General features: G+C 42.3%; 2 protein-coding genes across 2 annotated transcripts in view; one reads left to right on the forward strand and one right to left on the reverse strand.

Annotated features, from left to right (window-relative positions):
* LOC308284337 (alpha-1-antitrypsin-like protein GS55-MS) overlaps window positions 1–6,228 on the forward strand; it is a 30,765-nt gene extending 24,537 nt beyond the window's left edge. The window contains exons 6-9 of the mRNA XM_080724922.1: window positions 314–557; window positions 1,114–1,275; window positions 2,899–3,103; window positions 4,066–6,228. Of these exons, the coding sequence (XP_080581048.1) occupies window positions 314–557; window positions 1,114–1,275; window positions 2,899–3,103; window positions 4,066–4,181 (727 nt within the window). The 3' untranslated portion in view covers window positions 4,182–6,228. The remainder of the gene's footprint in view (window positions 1–313; window positions 558–1,113; window positions 1,276–2,898; window positions 3,104–4,065) is intronic.
* arl6ip1 (ARL6 interacting reticulophagy regulator 1) lies at window positions 4,811–18,723 on the reverse strand. Its single transcript, XM_080724925.1, has 6 exons — window positions 18,222–18,723; window positions 16,472–16,605; window positions 15,058–15,177; window positions 12,579–12,696; window positions 11,258–11,342; window positions 4,811–7,366 (listed from the first exon to the last, which is right to left on the reverse strand). Exons 1-6 carry the CDS (start codon window positions 18,264–18,266, stop codon window positions 7,248–7,250), a joined length of 621 nt encoding a protein of 206 aa, XP_080581051.1. The 5' UTR covers window positions 18,267–18,723; the 3' UTR covers window positions 4,811–7,247.
* Window positions 18,724–20,210: the final 1,487 nt, after the last annotated feature.

Raw genomic sequence — 20,210 nt, forward strand, 5'->3', positions numbered from 1 at the left:
CATGTTGTGTGAGCTTGTAGAGCTGCTATTTTCAAACTAGTTTTGATTTGTTGATGAAATTGTCAATATATTTAGTCTTATTTTTAGTCATCATAGCTTTGCTTTTATTTCGACTTCATTTTGTTTCGTCTGGGAAAAAATAAGTCGACGAACATTTTTCGTCATGGTTTTAGTCGAAGAAATTAACACTGGAACGATATAGTTCTAGTTATCTTTATAGTTATCGATCGTGCCCGGTGGGAATGGCCCTTTAGACTTACATTTATTTGACAAACCTATTGAATTATATTGTTTCTTTGTTGTTTGTGACTAGGTGCATGGCTATAGACACAACCATGCTGCCTGTTGGAGAACCTTTGACCTTGGAGCCTGCTAGCCAGATGAGCAGTAGGTCAGTAGCCAGTGGCAGCAGAAGTGTCCAGACCAGAGAGGACCAGTGTGGGCAGCAAGGACAAGGCAAGCCCCAGGCTTCAAGGCCGGTACGTCCAATGCACCGGAGTACGCTGACCCTCGGGGATCAGAGCTCCATGGACTGCTACAGAACCACGCACACCCAGGTTGGCCTTATTATACGCATTGTGAGCTTGTACTGTAGATCTGCTATTTGGGATGTGTGACACCAGCATGCATCTGAGTATAAATAAGGCATTACATGGTGCTCTCTTTTTCAACCGTCCCTTCATTGCGACCGTCAGGTCGCAAGTTACTATGAAAAGCTCCACCAGCTGTCCCTCAATCTGTCTGTCTGTCTGTCTGTCTGTTTGTCTGTCTGTCACATCACGCCACGTCAAGTCACACTTTTGTCCTATACTCTTATCTCTGCCACCGTTGCCCCTATTGATGCCGAACTTTGCACACACACTCCTTGGATGGCAAATCACAACCTCAGATTTTTCACATGGCCCTCTTCTAAGCGCCACCATCAGGCAGATTTTTGCAAAACACATTTTTGGACATTGCTCCTACAGATTTTGGCCTAAAATCACACAAAGCGGTACCCAGTATCTCTAAAGTCATGTCATCAACATGGATCTGTCCCATTTCCCATATTCCCTCCTGATTGGCTACGATTGTCTTACTGGTTATCCTCTTCTCCCTATCAATGCATTGCAGAGTTATTCCGACAGGCTGGCCAATGGACAGCCGCTCATGTTTCACCTCCCAAATCTCAGTTTCCAGTCCCAGCATCTCAGCCAGTTGGATCTGAGTAATGGTGCACCTTGCCTGTTCCAGTCACACACCAAAGAGGTGCACGGCCCCAAAGATATCACCCCAGTAAGTCAACGCAACCTTGATCCATGTCTAGAATGTGATGAGATAGTTCTAGCATTGTATTGTGAGCACACTCCATCTCCATAGTGGATTTTATAATGACTTGAGGTCAAGTATCATAATACCCCATAATTGCTGGTCTCACAGACTTATCCTTTTGGTCAAGATCATAGTGCATTCTCATATTTGTAATGCATTATAATAATGTAATAATGCCTTATAATCACTGTTATAATTAATTATAGTGTGATTACAATTCAATACAGTGGGTGATTTGGTAATTTAAGCAAAATAAGGATATTCCTGGAGGTGTAAGGCACAAACCTTTTATGTTATTCTTTCACAGATGTAATGTTTTCCCCTCTTTTAAAGACGTTTATCACTTCACTATCACACTATGATCCATTATATCAGTGATTATACTACTACTAATGTATTATCATGTACTATGATCCTGGCCAATAGAAAAAGTCTTGATCAGCTATTATTAAGTATTATGATATGATAACCTTATATGTTATAATAAAATACTTTGGAATTGTATGATTATTGGAAGCGGCAGTGGCTCAGGGGTAGGTAGAGGCCGCATGGCAACGGAAGATTTCCAGTTCGATCCCGAGCTCCCCCAGAGTTCCTGTCGAATTGTCCTTGAGCAAGACACTGAACACTGAACCCCTAAACGCTCACGATGGCTTGGATTGTTTCCTCCGCCGGTGTGTGTGTGTGAATGGGTGAATGTAATGCATAATCTCTGTAAAGCGGCCTTAGATAAAGGGACTAGGCTGTATAAATGTAATGCACCATTTACCATTTATAATGACTAGACCTTACCCGTTCGAAGATATGTGCTCCAAAATATGTCAAACGCACCCGGTGAAAGTGTGTGAGAGAGAGAGAGAGAGAGAGAAACATTCCTAACTGTGAGAGAAAGGGGTGTGTGTGTGTGTGTGGGGCTACAGATCCCATGGCCTGGAGGAACGGACAGTAACCCTGGCAACAGACAGCAGAGTTCAACAGAAGTGGTTAAGAAAACGCTAATAAACAGCTTTAATTTGGGAGAAATGAAATTCGGGCTCCGTCACCGTTGGTATAATGCTAATGGCCAATACCATGTGAACTTTGGGATCAGTTGCTGAAGCGAGTGAATAGATAAACGTAGATAAGCGTGAGCGTTAGAGCGTGAGTTTGCTCCTTTATTAGTAGGATATAGTGTTATACACGTATTATTAATTGTAAGTATGCTTATAATGCATTCTAGACATTTGGGAAAATACATTGATTGTGTCTGATTGCTTAACTATAATAATACAGTTAAATAAGCAAAACACATAAGTATGTGTATCATGTATTATATACATGGGCTTCATAGACAGTGTTACCACAAATAAAAAGACAAGGGTACACATGAATTTGGATTTTGGAAAGCTCTGTAGCTTTCCCAGCTGTCTACAGTACTCTATATCCACAATAGATGGCACTGTAGCTCCATTTTCAGAGGAATCAGACACTATGGTTCAAAAAGCACCAGTTCTCACCAGCCTCCTCTCAAAATACTGTTTAAAACACATTGATTGAGGCAGCCAAGAAGAGCCATCCTCTCTTCTTCCATCTCTGTATTTTCTCCAGAGAGCTGACATGAGTCGGGAAAACTGGGAACGCTACAGCGGGGGCCAGGCGCTGCAAGAGGTCCTGAACCCGCAGGAGCTCACCCCAATGACCCCATGCTGGACAACCTATCAGAGAGAGCACAAACCACCGGTGGCTGCCTGCTCAGCAGCACCCTGCCCCAGTGGCAGACCCACACAGTGGCACCAGCACAACATTCTCACAGGTAGACCCCATACAGCTGGATGCAGGGACGTGCTGGCCATTGGGAAAAGCGGGATATCTCCCGAACGGCCGGTTCATTCCCGGCCGGTCCAGGCCGGCCATTAGGAAAAAAATAAAAATAAAATGTCGGCCTTTGTTCCATTTTGGGGGCTGGGCGGCCAACAAAGTAAATCGTCACTGTCGGGCAGAAACCTTGTATCTCCAAGTTTCAAATTAGTAAAATTTTTCGCAAAGCAAAGCTCTGCTTCATCATACAAGGCCGTCGTACAATAGTAGTGAAAACAGCAGATCTACAAGCACACAACGCCTCTGCGAGGCATTGTGTGCGTGTAGATCGGCTGTTTTCACTAGTTTAAATCATTTTTAAAATGATAAATACGAAACAAACGGTTTTGGACATACAAGGTTTCCACCCGACAACGACAAAATATAAGTCATCTAATTGGCCCACTGGCTTGTCACTTTGTCACAAATCTTTGAGTAGTAGCAGCGCTATAGCGCGCAATGAGGGCCTCTCCAACTCTTTTTCCCGGGCTGAATCAAGGGCCCAGCATGACCCTGGCTGGATGTTTGAACCATTTGACTGTACTGTATATTGTCTGGACTGGAGTAACCCTACATTCAGCATCAGGGCAGAATTTCTCAGCTGCAGGCACTGAATAGGGGCTAAAGCCCACTGGATGACTTGGTCCCTCAAATATATCACGATTTAGGCCTATATCATGATTTATGTGGAAATAGAGGCTGAGAAACAGCCAGAAAGGGCATGCACATCCAAGGCCATGTAGGATGGGTGCCGGACTAAAAACAGTATGCAATAAATAAGAAAAATAGTCCGCACACCAAATATGCTGCTCCCAGTTTCAAGTTTTGCTGTGGTAACGTTTCGAGCCTGACGGCTCTTCCTCAGACCTCAAAGTCTCGTGTGTGTAATTTTGTGTGTGTGTGTGTTGTGTGCAACAGGTGAGCAGAACACCCATGCAGGTGGTCCACAGGATCCAAGGAGGCAGTCGGGGGACAGAGTGCTGTGGGCCGCACGACGCAGGGAGACTGAATGCTGTGCTCTCAGACTGTACTAGCTAGCAACACACAGGGTCATCAATGTCCGTACATGGAAGAAAAGAAAGATTCTGTGGCAATTTTAGATATTCAGTTCTATACACATCTTATTTTAATCATTAGACCCAATTACTGAATGTCAGTCTCCAGGTTTTCTTCAGGATATGACACTGATGTACTAATACTAGTGGTTCTCAAACGTTTTATTTGAAAGGACCACCAAAACTCTAAGATAGTTAAGTTCTATGACAAAAAATGTCCGCAAGCCAATATGGCGATGACCCCTGGTACACAACATAGCCTTCAGTCAATCAGTGGTTCTCAAACCTTTTCATCTCAAGGACCCTCAAATTGATATATACTTGGGGTTCTGAAATGATTCTTTTCAAGATTTTCTTCGCAAATCTAAAAGCTCACAACGCATCGCATCATAATAATGTAGTGACTAGTGAGAGCTTGTAGATGTACTGTACTGTATATAAGGTTAAAGGCCCATTCCCACTGGGCCAGATAAAAGATATCTGGAGATATTTCTCCAGATATTTTTCCATTCAAAGTGGATGGTAGATACAGATAAAAAATATATATACCACAGATATTTGCCACAGATACTTTTATCTGTGGCAAAACATTTTTTTATCTGTATCTACCATCCACTTTGCATGGAGAAATATCTCCAGATATATTTTATCTGGCCCAGTGGGAATGGGCCTTAACATGGTTAAACCTATTTTTATTCCATATTAACTCAGTTAGCTGGGGACCCCCTGGTATCCCTTCAGGGACCACTGGGGTTCTCCACACTTTGAGAACCACTGCCATAAACGGCATAAAAGCCCCATGTACTTCTGTCGTATGAAAAACTGCAAAAAAGTTGATCTGCTACCCATTTAAAAAAAGAAGAAAGTTTCAAATGTTCAACTGATGACATGCTCAGAATAGTGCCGCAAGTTTGAAATGGTTAAAAGGTGGAGCCATCTGCCAGGTCACAGCTCAGAACAGGGAATGCATGGTATGTTACAGACAACTTTCATTGACGGCATCAAATAAATCTGGAGAGGTACCCTGCAGGCAAATGGTTGGTCAGCCATGTGTGCTATGAACCGTGCTGGAGATATGGGCTTCATACTTGACATACCTCAGAGGGAGTGCAAGAGATTCTAGAGCTCCCAAGTATGGGAAACAAAATGTTCCTATATTTTACATGTGCAGCATGGCTGAGCAGTCACAAAGGCTCAGAAAGCTAACATGTGCCCTAAGGTGCTAAATTACAACATCAAAGTTTGCCAAGTTGGCTGGCTCATGACTCAGCATTGCCTGATTTAATTAGTTGCGTGCCATCGCACAATGAAAAAAGCCAACCTACAAGCTTGCAGACTGACTATTTATAGCTTCAGTCATACTTGGATCGTCTATTTTCGATACGACACCCCCCGTGTAACCAAGTATGAATGTTGCTCTAACAAAATATTATAAAAGGCATAACATGACCATATGAATCTTGCAAACAATTATATATACTTTTATATAAAAAAAAGTATTACAAAAAATACCCAAAGCTGTTCAACTTAATTTAATTTAAATCAGACTTTTATTTGTTCTTTTTACAGATCTCCATCTGGGAGGGGGGGGGGGGGCAACAACAGGTGAAATTCATGACAGGGGTCAAACAGCAGACTAAAGAGGGGACAGAATAAAAGGACATCACATAGATGGAGACAGCTAGACAGCAGAGTAGACAGATATAAGGGACAGGCCTATTTACAGACAGGCACCCCAGACCATGAACAAAAAGTGTATTGTGGGGGTAGGAGCGAGAGCTACGGGGACCGGCGATGCTCAGCCTAGCAGCAGCGGGCTTGCGTCTCAGAGACGGCTCTGTTGTCTTTCCAAACGTGTGTGTACACACATACACAGCACAGCGTACACCGTCAAAATCCTGTGTTAATTTAACCCAGAGAGTGTACAAATAGAAACCAGATTAAGTATAAGTATCTGGTTCCATTTGTACACTCCCAGTGTCAAGTGATCCTCAGAGTTAAATTAAAGGGATTTTTCTGTGTATGACTCCAGTTTCATTCAGTACTCTTATTTAAATACATCTAAAGCAAAAAGTAGTGACTAAACGATAAAAAGGTAAACAATTTCTTCTTCTGTGACATACTGCCTGTGAGCGATCTATGTGTGGCTGAAAGAATTGGTGCTACAATGCCAGAGAAAAAAACACCACCACTCCGTAGTCGCCGAGTCTGTGAAAAATAAATAGGGAATGGCTTTAAAAAGCTTTACTGGCATCTTAATTGTTTTCGTTAAACTAAGAAACAATAGGAAATCTCAAGAGTGCGTTTGTGTTTATGAGTGAATTATAGTGATGAACATTTCAGTGCACAGAACATGTTTAACCACTTACGCCCATACTTATTCTCAGCCTGTACATCTGCTATTTTTGGAGAAGTGGTTAACCCATTTAGGCCTAACCTATAGAATAGGGCTAAATCAGAAATTAGCCTACAAAACAAATATGTTGCTACATACTGTACATGTACTGTAAGCCCCTCCCAAACAGCAAAATGTGTTCCCGGCCTGAATGGGTTGAATGAACATGACTTAATGACCTGGTGAGGAAAAGCAACAATCAGAATCCATGTGGTAACTGCATGGATTGAAATGAATAACAAACAAGACATTAAAAAATATATATATAATAATAATCCCACCCTTTGACTGGGCCTGAAATGTCAAAAGGGGCGTTCGGGAGGGGAGGAGAGGTGACACGTTCTTCCACGTGTGACAAATTGGTCTTCGCTCTGTGACAGAGAGAGATTAAGGGAGCTTTTCTTCTATCTCTCTCTCTTCTCGTTCCCTCAACTGGTTTCTTCTCTTGTAAATGGATTTCCATCTTCGACTTTGTTCCGCAGTCCGCCTTTCAGAGATTTTCCCCCTCGCCACAAAGTCAAATCCCCAGTGTTAATTTAACTCTGAGAGTGCGCCAATGGAACCAAATGGACCAGTAAGGGTCCATTTGGTTGCACGCTCTCCCGAGTCAATTTAACACTGAGGATTGTACCGTGTAGTGCTTTCCAAGCCTACTCATTCTTCTTCTCCTTCTGTTTCAGCAGTTTGTTGATCTCCCTCTTGGCCATGCCGGCGTACTTGGTGATGATGCCATGCTGGTTGAGGCCGGGGAGCAGCAGCAGGAAGCTCACTGCAGGGGGCAGGAAAAGAAAACAGGACATTAGTTGGTTCCATACAGGGGTGTCACACCAAAATCTGGGCCCTGCGTACAAGGATTCACTGCGGGCCCCCATGAATGCTCCTCATAGGGGGAGTGGGTTTAACCCATTTAGACTGGGAACGCATTATTTTGTGCTTTAACTATTGAAAAATACCAGATATACAAGCTCACAGCATGGCACCAAGTGTCGCGCTGCGAGCTTGTAGATCTATTTTTGAAAACTCGTTAATATTTGTGCAAGTCTGAATATTTCAATATCGTTTTTGTTGAAGAACCTACGTTTTTATGTCAGTGGTGCTCAAACTTTTTCATGTGAAGGACCCCCAAAACATATTTGGCCACGGACCCCCATCTCAAAATATGTAGTTGCAGAGACCCCCCAGAAGCAAAGTTTGAGTCACAAATGTTCGCTTAAAAAATACACATATTCAAAGATTTACAGTTACACACATTTTTACGACTTTTCAAAAATAGCAGATCTACAAGTTGGTATATCTGCTATTTTTCAATAGCTAAAGTATACAATAATTAAGGCCCCTCCACCTTGGGCATTAGTAACTCAATCCCACTTTCGCCCCCTTTGTGACGCCCCTGGTTCCAAAAGTGTTAATTTACTCCTGACAATTTACAAATAGAACCAAATGTTCCTGTGACTTTGGTTACATAATTATGTCTAGCCTATACGTAACAAATGGATAGATTAAGCAAGGGGAGAGGTTGCATTTTCCAACCCAAATCCTGTTGTTCTTATAAGAGAAGATCAATAATATCACATGGCAAAAGAAATACCTTATGTTCTGTGCATTTTCCACTAAATGTTTACATTGCCAAACAAACGATGATGCGCCGTTTCACATCGGAGAGTACGGAAATGTTTCCCTTAACAATGAGTATTGCACTGTGCATGATGGCGGAAATATATTTAATGGTAAACCTAAGCTTAAGTACTCATTTAATGCCAACATAGTTATCCGACTTTATTCCACATTGCTTGGAAAAGATAATAATCAGTGCCCACTTGTGACAATCCATTCAAAAGATATCTGTTTCCTCGTCCACCTTGTTTCTACCACTCGTCCCATAGCTCCTCTTCTTTCCAAAACAAAAGTGAAAGGGTGGTTTTGTTCCGATTACGTCATCATGTCAGGTAATCACCAAGTAACCGGAAATAATTGGTGATCCATAAGCTAGCGAACAGCACCATCAAGCGTCCCTTTCCACCACTCGTCCCATAGCCTAACACGATGGCACTTTTTCTCAGAAAAGAGCAGATCTACAACTCAACGCGTCACACACATACAATGCATTGTGAGCTTGTAGATCAGCATTTGATGAGATGAGACCATCCATTCGATGACCAAACATTTAAAAATAATTTAGCTTAATATGGTTTGATCTCGACCGCTTCATAACATTCCTGGAGGCCAAAACAGAAATTCATGAAAAGGCACATTTCACTGAATGCATCAGAACAAAGTGTATACGTTTCGTCATCCATTGCTGTGGGGAAGAGGTGACGCGAGGGATGGGAACATACATGTCAGCCTCTCCCTGTTGACAAGTCATCTTCCCAGAACGCTGATTACTAACACACTCCCTAAGGGATAATTATACGTCATCTATAGGACTGATACTGTCTGTGTCTGTGTGTGTGTGTGTGTGTGTGTGTGTGTGTGTGTGTGTGTGTGTGTGTGTGTGTGTGTCTAAGATTTTTGTCACTTTGTCCATGTATGGTTCTACTGCAATTCATTGTTCAAGCCCAATTTATAGGACAAAAACATTACATACCACCAACTTTTACATTTATTTTACTCCAGCAGTAGATAGTTTTGGTGTTGCTCCAGTGTGCGTGCTTTGCTGCTATAAGGAAACAGTTATTGGTCCACATCACTTCTACTGTAGTGCTGAATCAGACAGGAAGTAACGTGTGAATGCCACAGAGCTACGGATAGTAAATGATTGGTGCGGTTATATTCTGCTCTGATGCAACAAACAAACCTGGCTGTGAAACACACAAGACAGAAAAATATGTCTGTCATCAGAGACGGGGGGCAACTGATCTTGTGGATCAAGCTTTTGTGTTTATAGTTATACAGTATAATACATGTATGTTGATCCAACTATACTGAGGACAATGACCGCTGCCTTACAGCATGGTCAGAACCTCACCACCCAAGAGAAATCCTGGGCGCCAATTTAACTCACTTTAAGTGTACAAAATCCCCCATGCCATTCAACTCTGACCACGTCTGCTTGTAAAAGGTCCTTTTTGTTCATCTGCACACTCTCCAAGTTAAATTAACACTGAGGATTGTACAGTGTGATTGGCAGAATCGGTTTCTCAATCACAAGATGCTCCAGCTTACAGATTTTAGACCATGCTCGGCTACGTAATAACATTGTATTTTATTGAAAAGGACCTGTAACTTAATGGCAATTTAAATTAAATCACAAGGCCACTTGAAGGTTGCTCCTGGGCCAGATGCAGCCTGTGGGGCTGATAATTTGGCCAGCCTGATCTAGGGCCACAACAGGCGTGTTTCTAAACAGGAAGCTGGCGTTTAAGATGAACAGACAACATTTCCTGTTTCCTAGCTTCTTAACTCATTGACTGCCAAGGCACGAGTTTCACGAGTTATTACAGTACTCCCAGGCTGCCACAGCCCGAGTTTCCCGAGTTGGAAGCCATTTTGAAAAAAAAAAAAAAAAAAAAAAAAAAAAAATTCTCAAAATTTTTTTTTATAAAAAAAATTCTAAAAATGCCTCAAATGTATTAGGCATGATCGCAATTGCGCAATTGCATGTTTAGCCCCATAACAAACACATCTTTCAAAATGTCAAAAATGGCTGTTTTGTCTGACTTTGAAGGCTTGTATCTCATGAATGCCTGAACGGATTTCCAAGCGGATTTTTTTGTTTGAAAGCTGTTAAAAAGTACTACACATATGGTGCATGATCTAGGCATGGGCGTGCACGATCCGTGCACTAAAAATTGATCCGTGCACTAGAAATTTGGAAGGTGGCAGTGTTTGTTTTGTCTGACTTTGAAGGCTTCTATCTCATGAATGCCTGAACGGATTTCCAAGCGGATTTTTTTGTTTGAAAGCTGTTAAAAAGTACTACACATATGATGCATAAATGGTGCATGGGCGTGCACGATCCGTGCACTAAAAATTGATCCGTGCACTAGAAATCTAGGATAGTGGCAGTCTGGTACTTGGGGGCCATCTTGAAATGGCATTCAATGAGTTAATCATAGACATGTAATTTGATCTTCACTATGATAGCCTGGGACAAGCAGAGGATAGACAAGTACCACTAATGATTAATTAACCCATTTAGACCGGGAACGCATCATTACGCATTGTTACTTTAACCATTATTTTATGCTTTAAATAGTGAAAAATAGCAGATATACAAGCTCACAGCGAGGCACCGAATACCGTGCTGCGAGCTTGTATATCTGCCATTTTTGAAAAATCATGAAAATGTGTGCAAGACAAGTCTTTGAATATTTTGACCCGATTCTATAAGTGTCTTCTAAATCCTTCTAAGGTTTTTTTTAAAAACACGTTTCTGTGTCAGTGGTTCACACACTTTTTCCATGTCAAGGATCCCTAGAATTATATGTATTTGGCCGCTGACCCCAGTCTCAAAACATGTTCCAGGGACCCCCCAGAAGCAAATATTGAGTTGCAAATGTTCGAAAAAGTATCACGATTAAAAGACATGACTGTATATAGCAGATCTACAAGCTTGCAGCGCAGTACTCGTGCCGCGCTGTGAGCTTGTTTATCTGCCATTTTTCAATTGCTAAAGTATACAATAATTCCAGTTCTTAATGGTGTGTGTTGTACTCACCAATCAGGTAGAAAAGGAACAGGTTGTGGACCTGCTGTCCAATCCAGGCCACTGCCAGCAGACTGCTGATCACTGAGGCAAAGTACTGCAGAAAAGGACAGGACAGGACAGGGAGGGACCCCAAGAGACAGCACTGATAAGGACCTTCACAGTACAAACTGTTCCACACTACACACTGCAGTAAAACCTGCCATGTTCTAGGGATGGGACGATAATTGTTATTGTTTATCGCGATAAAAAAAAATAAAAAAAAATAAACACTCATGATAATCGTATCGTGGAGATTTAAATTCATCGTTAAAGTGTCCTCTGTCACACTCTAGAATTCACTTTTTATTTGCCGAGCTGCATATCCGGTACCATTTAAAACCTCTATAATTGGTAAAACACAACTTTTTTTTTTCTCACTCTCGACCAAATCTCTTTACCAAAAAATTGCCGATCTACAATATCACAAAGCGCGTTGTGAGCTTGTAGATCTGCTATTTTTTGGCAAATGTTCCGCCCCAGCATTATGGATGTTGGGGATATTTTGATTAACGCGATAATATCGTAAATCCGTTTTCGGTCGCAATTATCGTGACATGAAATTTTCTATCGTCCCATTGTGCCTTTGTATGAAGCTCATTAACACACAAGTGCAAAAACATCCCCTTGATACATGAACTATAGCTGCAGTCCGCAACTTTTAAGTCCTACCCAAGACCATCCAGACAGGGGTCTACTGTTACCTCTCATGCAAGAGCAACTACCACTGAGATATTTGGCTTATAAACTTCAGGCAGGACTACTTGTCAACCAGTAGGTAGATATCCTACTCTCAATGGAAGATCAAGGAGACCACCTGCAACCACTAAAGATTTTAGTCATTAAAATAAGTTCCGGATTGCAGCTTTAACTCCTACATGAGAGGAGTCCATACATGTGTCCTTGTCAAACGTCTGACAAAGCCCTCATTGAGCGTGCTAATTGATTCTGTGCGTGTCTAACATCATTAGAGGCAAGCCTACAAGGGCCTTCATGTGCCGTTATGCGGCACGAAGCCAGGTTTATGGCCTACTAAGTGGGGCAGAAGAATCATATCAGCTGACAGGGGACACATGCGTCTGTAGCCTAGAGAAAGACTGCATTTATAAAAAGGCACCAATAGCAAATGAAGCAGTCAACTCTCCTCATGACACGGATATAATGAGCGGCCGCTGGCGCTACCAGTGACCTCAAGTAGTAGTGTGTATTGTTTATTTTTGGCAGTGGTGTAAAGGTGATGATTTGTGGGCGAGTCATCTATACAAATTATTTAAAAAACACAAAAATAGAATACCATCTTAGGTTTCTCCTCCTTGAGGGTAAAAAGACGCGTCCACCAGCCAAGCACACGGCGCTGGGTCTTCACGAGGTTGCCACAGATCTCATGGAAGCGTTGCTGTTGCTCTGTGGTCCTGGAGGGGAGAAAAATTATAACAATTGGTACATTGATTGCTTTAACCAGGAGCACGGAGAACAGCAAGTAAGCTGGAAAGCAACAAACTCCACACAAAGTTTTAGGGATTTGTAATGTTGCACCCAAACAAACCAATCCCGATTGGTGCTTTGCCCCTTTAACAGTTAGTATACCGTCTGCTCTCACGCCTGTACGTTTTCCACAGGAAATGGGTATTAGTCATCTTTTGTGTTGACAAACTGCCACAAGTGAAGACAAACTAAGCCACTGACTCATGATTAATAAGCAAACCAGTTGTGCATCGATACAGGAGCCAAGATTATATATTTCATTGTCCAAGACAACTTTTGTTTTTTTACAACAAGTCACCAGAGAAAAGAAGAGATGTCAGTGTTAAAATGTTCTCATTTACTTCTATCGTTTTAGTGATTTTAACGATTTTGATTTGCATGCATGCCCTCAGGTTGGGAGCATGCATGCAAGTGGCTCAATATGTAACACAATAAGCCCATTCCCAAAATGCACCGCATTCTTTCATGGGCAGATGTGACTTATGGGGGCTGGTGTAAATAGTAACAAAGAAATTGCTGGCTTATTGTGTCTAAAAATACATATTTAGCCACTTGTACGCATGCCCCCACCAACTGAAATCAAAATGCTAAAATTAAAAGCAGTAAATGAAAACATTTAACACTCATATTTTCTTTTCACCAATTCCAATCTAAAATATGAACCCTTGTAAAATTAAAAAAAAAAAAAAAATTGTCCTTTTAAGAGAAAATAATTCTGAACAGCGCCTTTGCCTCCATGCCTCATGATTACCATACACACCCAACACCCATATACATTGAAATGGTGCTATACAGTGCTGACGGGGAGTAAAGCAAACCGTTTCAGAAGCGGGGGCAGGGGGTGGGAGTAGGGGAATCTCTTTCAGAACGTGCTGTTCTCTTCTGCTTAGCCATCACCCCTATTTCAGGCCATGGGACTTGTTCCCATTAGCGGCCCTGAAAGGACATCAAGACCAGATACCCAAATAGCACAACAGGCCAATGTGGGGACTGCTTTGACTTTCCTCCCATCTGCCATCGCTGGCCTTGTGAGGATCCAGGTTAAGCGAGTAACCAGCCAGCCATGATATGGCCCTGGGCCTTTCTGCAGGACAGATCTGCGTTGCGAGCAGACTGCATGGATCAATAGCCTGCCACACCCTTCCTGGCTCAACTAAGAATAGACTTGCCCTGTTCAAATGCCCTGTGCAATCTTGGCACATACAGGCAGGACTACATTGTCTTGTCCACAATGTCCATCCACCCAGAGCCCATTTCATTTTTAACAACTGAATCGACACCTTCCCATGCCATGACACAGCAATATCTATACAAATCCTGAGTGACCATCACCAACTATTTTCACTACACGGCTGCATTTGCTGTTAAGTCACTCCCGCTGCAATTCACAAAACGGTATTCTTGCGGAGGAAGACAAACTTATGGAGGGTGCTGCGATCAGGACAAAGAAAGAAAAAGCAGATGAGTCACGCTCTGCTGGTGTTAAAGTTACACAGTCAGCTCTGAGGTGTCAGTCAGGGCCAGACACCCAACACGCAGCACCTGGAGACTGTCACTCAATCCTGCCCCTCATGTCCCAAGAGACATTCTACAAGAGGCAACACGAGAGCTGCCTGGAACACCTTATGGCTGTGTGTAGTATGTACACCGACTGGACATGTAGGGCTGGCCCGCGGTGTCGACTTTAGTAATTGTCAGAAATATCCATTAACAGGGGCGCCCGCTGGCCTGGTGGTCAAGGTGCATACCACATATCAGACTGTGATGCCTGCTGGCGTCGCCGGTTCGATTCCCGATCCGGACGACCTTTGCCACATGTCATTCCCCATTTCCTGTCAGTCTACTATCCTATCAAATAAAGGCCCAAAAAAACAAATCTTTAGAAATACCCATTAACAAATGTTTGATAAAAATCCATTAAAAATTGCATATAGTTGCATTTTGTACCATCAGTGACACGATTACCGTATAACTATGGTACTAAATGGTGCCAAATCCTGATATACCATCTCATCGCGACACATTGGGAGCTTGTAGATACCGGCATGCTATTTTTGAAGATTATTGAAAATGTTTGCTTATAGTGACATGCCAAAAATAGGGATGGTTGAAAGTGTTTAAAAAAAAAAGAAAGAATCTGACACATTGGTTATACAATGGTTATACAATGGTTATACAATTCTCAATACCGATGTGGACAAATAATGACCGATAAATCGGACAAAGCGATGGGTTGGACTCTAGACTTGACAGCAATTCCATTCTTTATTTAGGAGACTGCCTCTCACCACTTGTTAGCGCCAAAGACCCGTGGGGCAAGTGTGGGCACCAGGTAGTCAGCCAGACACAGCAGCATGACTGTGCAGGAGAGGCCAGTCAGCACAGAGGGATCCAGGTAGTAAATCATCCTGTCGGGACAGAGAGAGACAAGTTTAACAATCCACTATGTGATTCTCAACCTTTTTTGCCACAGACATTTTATCTCTGGGACCCCTGTGTTAATTTAACATATTTTCGTTCCTAACCCTCAATCATTTCGCTGGGGAGTGGGCTAACCCTCTGCATAGGAGGGCGCTAAAGAACAATGCAATTTTGTCTGGAAACAAATCTTTATAGCAACTGTACAGTCCAACAAAACAGCTTCTGATATAATTTTAGGCCAGAAACGGACCATTGCAGTTGCTCATTATGGATTCATTTCACATCGAAATGGCTGTGTGACAACGGTATTCGGGAGCTTCCATGCAGTATCCTGGAGTGAGTTGTGACACGACAATAGTGAGGATTCTCTGACCAAGTACCGGATATCAACTTGCCAAAAGGGAGAAAAAAAAATCACACCCGTGTGAACTGAGCGGTGGTCGTGGAGGCTGCGCAACAGCAAGAGTATGTGTGTGTGTGTGTGTGTGTGTGTGTGTGTGTGTGTGGCCTGAACAACAGCGCCCCTCCCTTAACATGTGTGGTCAAAAAAGGTACTGTAGGCTACAGACACGGACGGACGCAGACAGACAGACAGACAGACCCACACACACGGCCACGTATAGGAGCGTTGTGACCACCGCTCAAAAATACAAAAGTGAAATGAGTCAAGGCGAGCCATTAATATGCAGTGGAAAAGCCAGTGGGAAACTCCTCTCAATTCTCAGAGGGTATGACTACCCTGGTCCTGGCCCAGACAAAGCGCTGAGCAATACTATACGAATAATTAATAAAAAACATTGCAAATGAAAATGTCCCACCATCAATGACAGAAATGGTACACTCCACTTAACACTGTAATACTTTACACCACAAGGACTTGTAAACGCTCTGGCAATTTAAATGTAAAATTGCATCATATTTTCAATCATTCGGAGATTCATTTAAACTTCTTGTCAGTCTTTGAAATAGAGTTAGATAGTTACTTTGATAATAATCACTTTTATCATCTGTGTCCAGTGCACTACATGCAGACCTGACCACATGGCAGCTGATGAGGGCTATGCCAAATATGTGCCTACTAGTGATGTGACTAAACATTGACAGACTAAACATGGGTCCCCTTGCATTTACAGTTAACTTGGCACCACTGTAATGTAGGGTCCTCCCCTCAGTGTGTCCCCAGGCAACAAATAAAGCATCCATCCATCATCATCATCATCATCCAAGTTTAAAAACAGACAGAATAAACAACAGGAAGAAGAATAAAAAAGAGACACTCACATGAAGAGCAGAGTGGTGGCGCCCATCAACGCCCCAGGGAACCAGGGCCTCTCCCAGCGCAACACCTGGTCCCCAGCCAGGATCACCTCTCCCCATCCCTGCAGCTGCTCTTCCAGCTGGGCCGTTTCCTGTGCCTGGACACCCGACACACACAGTATGATGGGACCATATGAACACCATTATTGTGAATAAAGAAATTGCGATTTATGATATTATCGCGATAATCAAAATATCCCCAACCCCAACATCCATTATCCTGGGGCGGAACGTTGCCAAAAAATAGCAGATCGACAAGCTCACAAGTCGCAATGCGTTGCTTTGTGAGCTTGTAGATCTGCTATTTTTTGGCAAAGAGATTGGTAGAGAGTGAAAAAAAGAGCCTGTATCAAGTACATTATTTCCAGGTCAGTTTTACCAATTATTCAATATGGTACCGGTCTACAGGATATATGCAGCTCGGCAAATAAAAGGTGAATTGATCCCAGTGAGTCAGTGCATGATGGGAGTGTTTTTTATCACGATAAACGATAATAACGATTATCGTTCCAACCCCGTCCCTAACACACAGGACAAACTCATAAGAGAGGCAGGTGGACAGGGCTGCACTTGACTCCTCGTAAAGAAAATAATGTACTATACAATACTACAATGGTAGCCTTGTTAGATTACATCTGATAAGCAGCCACAAAACTATGTCATTCATGCAAATAATTGTGGCTCAAGCTAAATGAAGAGTTAAGCTCAGGTGTGCAGTATGATGGCTTTATGTAGGCCAGTCATCAAAGTGGGGCCCAGGGACTCCCAGGGGTCCTAGAGGAGGTTGCAGTGGGTCCCCCAGCAAAATTAGTTAATATAGCATCACAACGAGACTAACCTCTTCCACTAGATACTTCTGCTATTTTAGAATAGTCGATCTACAAGTCCACAACGTATTGCGATGCAAAGTGTTCACTATGCTACGTAAAAAAGATAAATTAAATCTTAACGTTTTCAAATATGAATTTGGGGGTCCCTGACATGGAAAGGTTTGAGATCCACCGATGTAGAACAACAGAAATAACTTGTGAACCTGCAGAACACAACAGGACTGTATTATTTGCAAGATCTGATCAGCAAATCAGGGTTAGGGTTAGCAGCTGACCTCTCTACTTACTTATTTAATTTTTAAATTATTTTTCCTATTCTTTCCTCCCTTCACGTGGAGGCGTTTCCTTTTAATGCCTGCCTGCACGTTTTTTCTACCCCATGTTATTTCCCCCCCACCACCTATGTCTAATTGTCACGCATACACCTGTCATTATGTTGACCAACCAATGTTTTACCAGTGTTGCTACTGTGCTTAATAATAAAATAAAATGCAACACCCAGAACATTAACAGTAATACTTAGGCCAATATAGTAGGCCAATGTAATGTGCTCACTGCTCACCCAGGGTCCGTTAGTTTTAACCACAATGATCAGACTATTGAGAGCGATCAGCTACATAATAGCCAGCGCTAGTATGAATAGATCGCATAAAAAAGGTGTCACTTGCCGAAAAGACTGATCCACAAGCCAACAACGCGTCGCATGGCTTGTAGATCCGTTCTGTTCTAAAGCAACATCGTCGATTCGTACTACTAGCCTACTGGATATAAAGGAGGCTTTAATCCTCATTAGGGCCGAGGAGTCGACAAGACTCGAGAGCTAACATGCTAACGTTAAAGTTCACCTGTTATCCGGCAAGAGAAATAAGTATAAATATACTCACGAGTAGATTGGAGCTTTTGTTGTCCACCATAACTGTCTCGGCCATAATTAGAACGCTGTTTGTTGCTTGTATCTATTCAGAATATTGTTATTATTTAAATTAAGAAACGACCCAGAACACTACCGCAGCAGCAGCCACACACACCTCCCTCTTCCTTCCTTTCCTTCGGCGTCACTAACGGTCGGGTGTGTTTTTTTTTATCTCAAAATTTACGTCAAAACTGCCAGACGGAATTCTGGGAAGTGTAGGCCCAGTTCCCCTCTGTGACTCAACTAATCAGTCACACCAGCTGGTTTAATTCATAAGGACTCAGGAGTCAGGACTGATTAGGACACACACAGCTGAGTCATAAAGGTATTTGAAATTAGATGGTGTTAATTCATTCAAGTTCAAGTTCATTGTGTAGCCTATGTGAGTTCAGCAAAAATGCTCAGCACAGCACAGCTCAAGAACTCTTCTCACAGATCTATCCCTCCATCTAGTGTTGGCACTGAGAATTACTCTTTTTTTTACACTGGTAAATGGACTGCATTTACACATCACATATTCACATTCACAGACACACTGTGATCACAAAAATGTGATAACAATAAATGTACCCCCATTCGTTCCGGATGGGGAACCGTTTCGAAACGGGTCCCCAAGACTCCCCATCCGGAATCAATGGGGGTAAATTTACTCGAATCACATTTTTGTCTTAGGAATTTGACAAAAACCAAAACATATTATTGAACTCTACTCCCCATGGCACGAGTAATCAATAGGGGAAAAAAAAAGTCATTTTGGGGGTGAACTACTCCTTTAATATGTGACTGATCCAATAGTTTTCATTAAAGCAATGGAGATACAAAATAACTTGCTCATGATGATGGGGCTACACACTTTCTCCAGCTCTTTCTGCTGATGTTGATATTCCTCTTTATGGTTGTTCTCCAGCCAGGCTGATCGCCGCTCAATGACTTTCTTCTGGTCTTCTTCACTGATCTTCCGCTTTTCATGTTGAAGGTGTAGGATTCCAGGGAGTTCTGAGTTCTTGTCTCGCTGAAGGTCATCTTCACACGCACGCACATTCACGCACACTCACACGCACGCACACGCACACGCGCACACACACACGCGCGCGCGCGCGCACACACACACACACACACACACACACACACACACACACACATGCACGCCACTGGACTCAGGAGTCATGGACTGTTGGATAACCAAAGTAAGCAGTGAAACACAGGAACTACAGGAGATGTGGTGGTTGTTGTTTGTTTACTGGTTATCCAAAGACAGACAGACAGACAGACTGACTGACTGACTGAGAGAGAGCGAAACATCACTATAAGACAACAGATAACTTTCAGGTACAGATCTTTTCTTTTTCTTTCTTTCTTTTTTATTGCATTTCACTATTGACTAATCTGTACAAGGCTATATTCTGAAAATGTTTTATTAATAAACAACAATCAGTGATGGAAACAGTACTTTATTAAGTAATAAAATGACATTTTGTCCAGTCTGTATGGTAGTAGCCTATAACTACAGTTGGCATAGCAAGGGGGGGAAAGTGGGAGGTGGGGGGAGCCTTGAAAAGCCTGGATGTATTATATAATATATTATTAATAATAATTAAATAAGAGTGAAAAGCATTCCAGGCAGAACAGCAGCCACAGTGAATCATTGTCCCAGGGCCCATAATTTGGTGCTACACCGCTGTATTTTGAGACATTAGATCTTGTCAAATATTTTTCTCTCTTAGCATTGGATATCGGAAACCATGGACAGCATGAAAAAACACATACTTTTCTATGGTGAGCATTATGATGTCATGTCTATACAATACCTTTGCACATACCTATGCAATCATGTGTGTGTTTGTGTGTGTGGCTGTGCATAAATGCAGCTGTGTGTAATTATTTCATTTTTATATAATTTCTATTCATAGGGGCTATTTTAATAACTCTACAAGTCACCCACCAGAAAGGTAAGAATAAT

This window comes from Nannobrachium achirus (genome assembly GCF_963921795.1).
Source record: "Nannobrachium achirus genome assembly, chromosome: 4".
Lineage (NCBI taxonomy): Eukaryota > Metazoa > Chordata > Actinopteri > Myctophiformes > Myctophidae > Nannobrachium > Nannobrachium achirus.

Excerpts from the sequence above, each read along its gene's own strand:
- arl6ip1 (XM_080724925.1), bottom strand. The coding sequence starts at position 18,266 with ATGGCCGAGACAGTTATGGTGGACAACAAAAGCTCCAATCTACTC. Across the intron at positions 11,343-12,578 it reads AGGAGGAGAAACCTAAGATG|TACTTTGCCTCAGTGATCAG; the intron begins GTATTCTATTTT and ends CCTTTTCTGCAG. Across the intron at positions 7,367-11,257 it reads GTTCCTTTTCTACCTGATTG|TGAGCTTCCTGCTGCTGCTC; the intron begins GTGAGTACAACA and ends TGCCCCCTGCAG.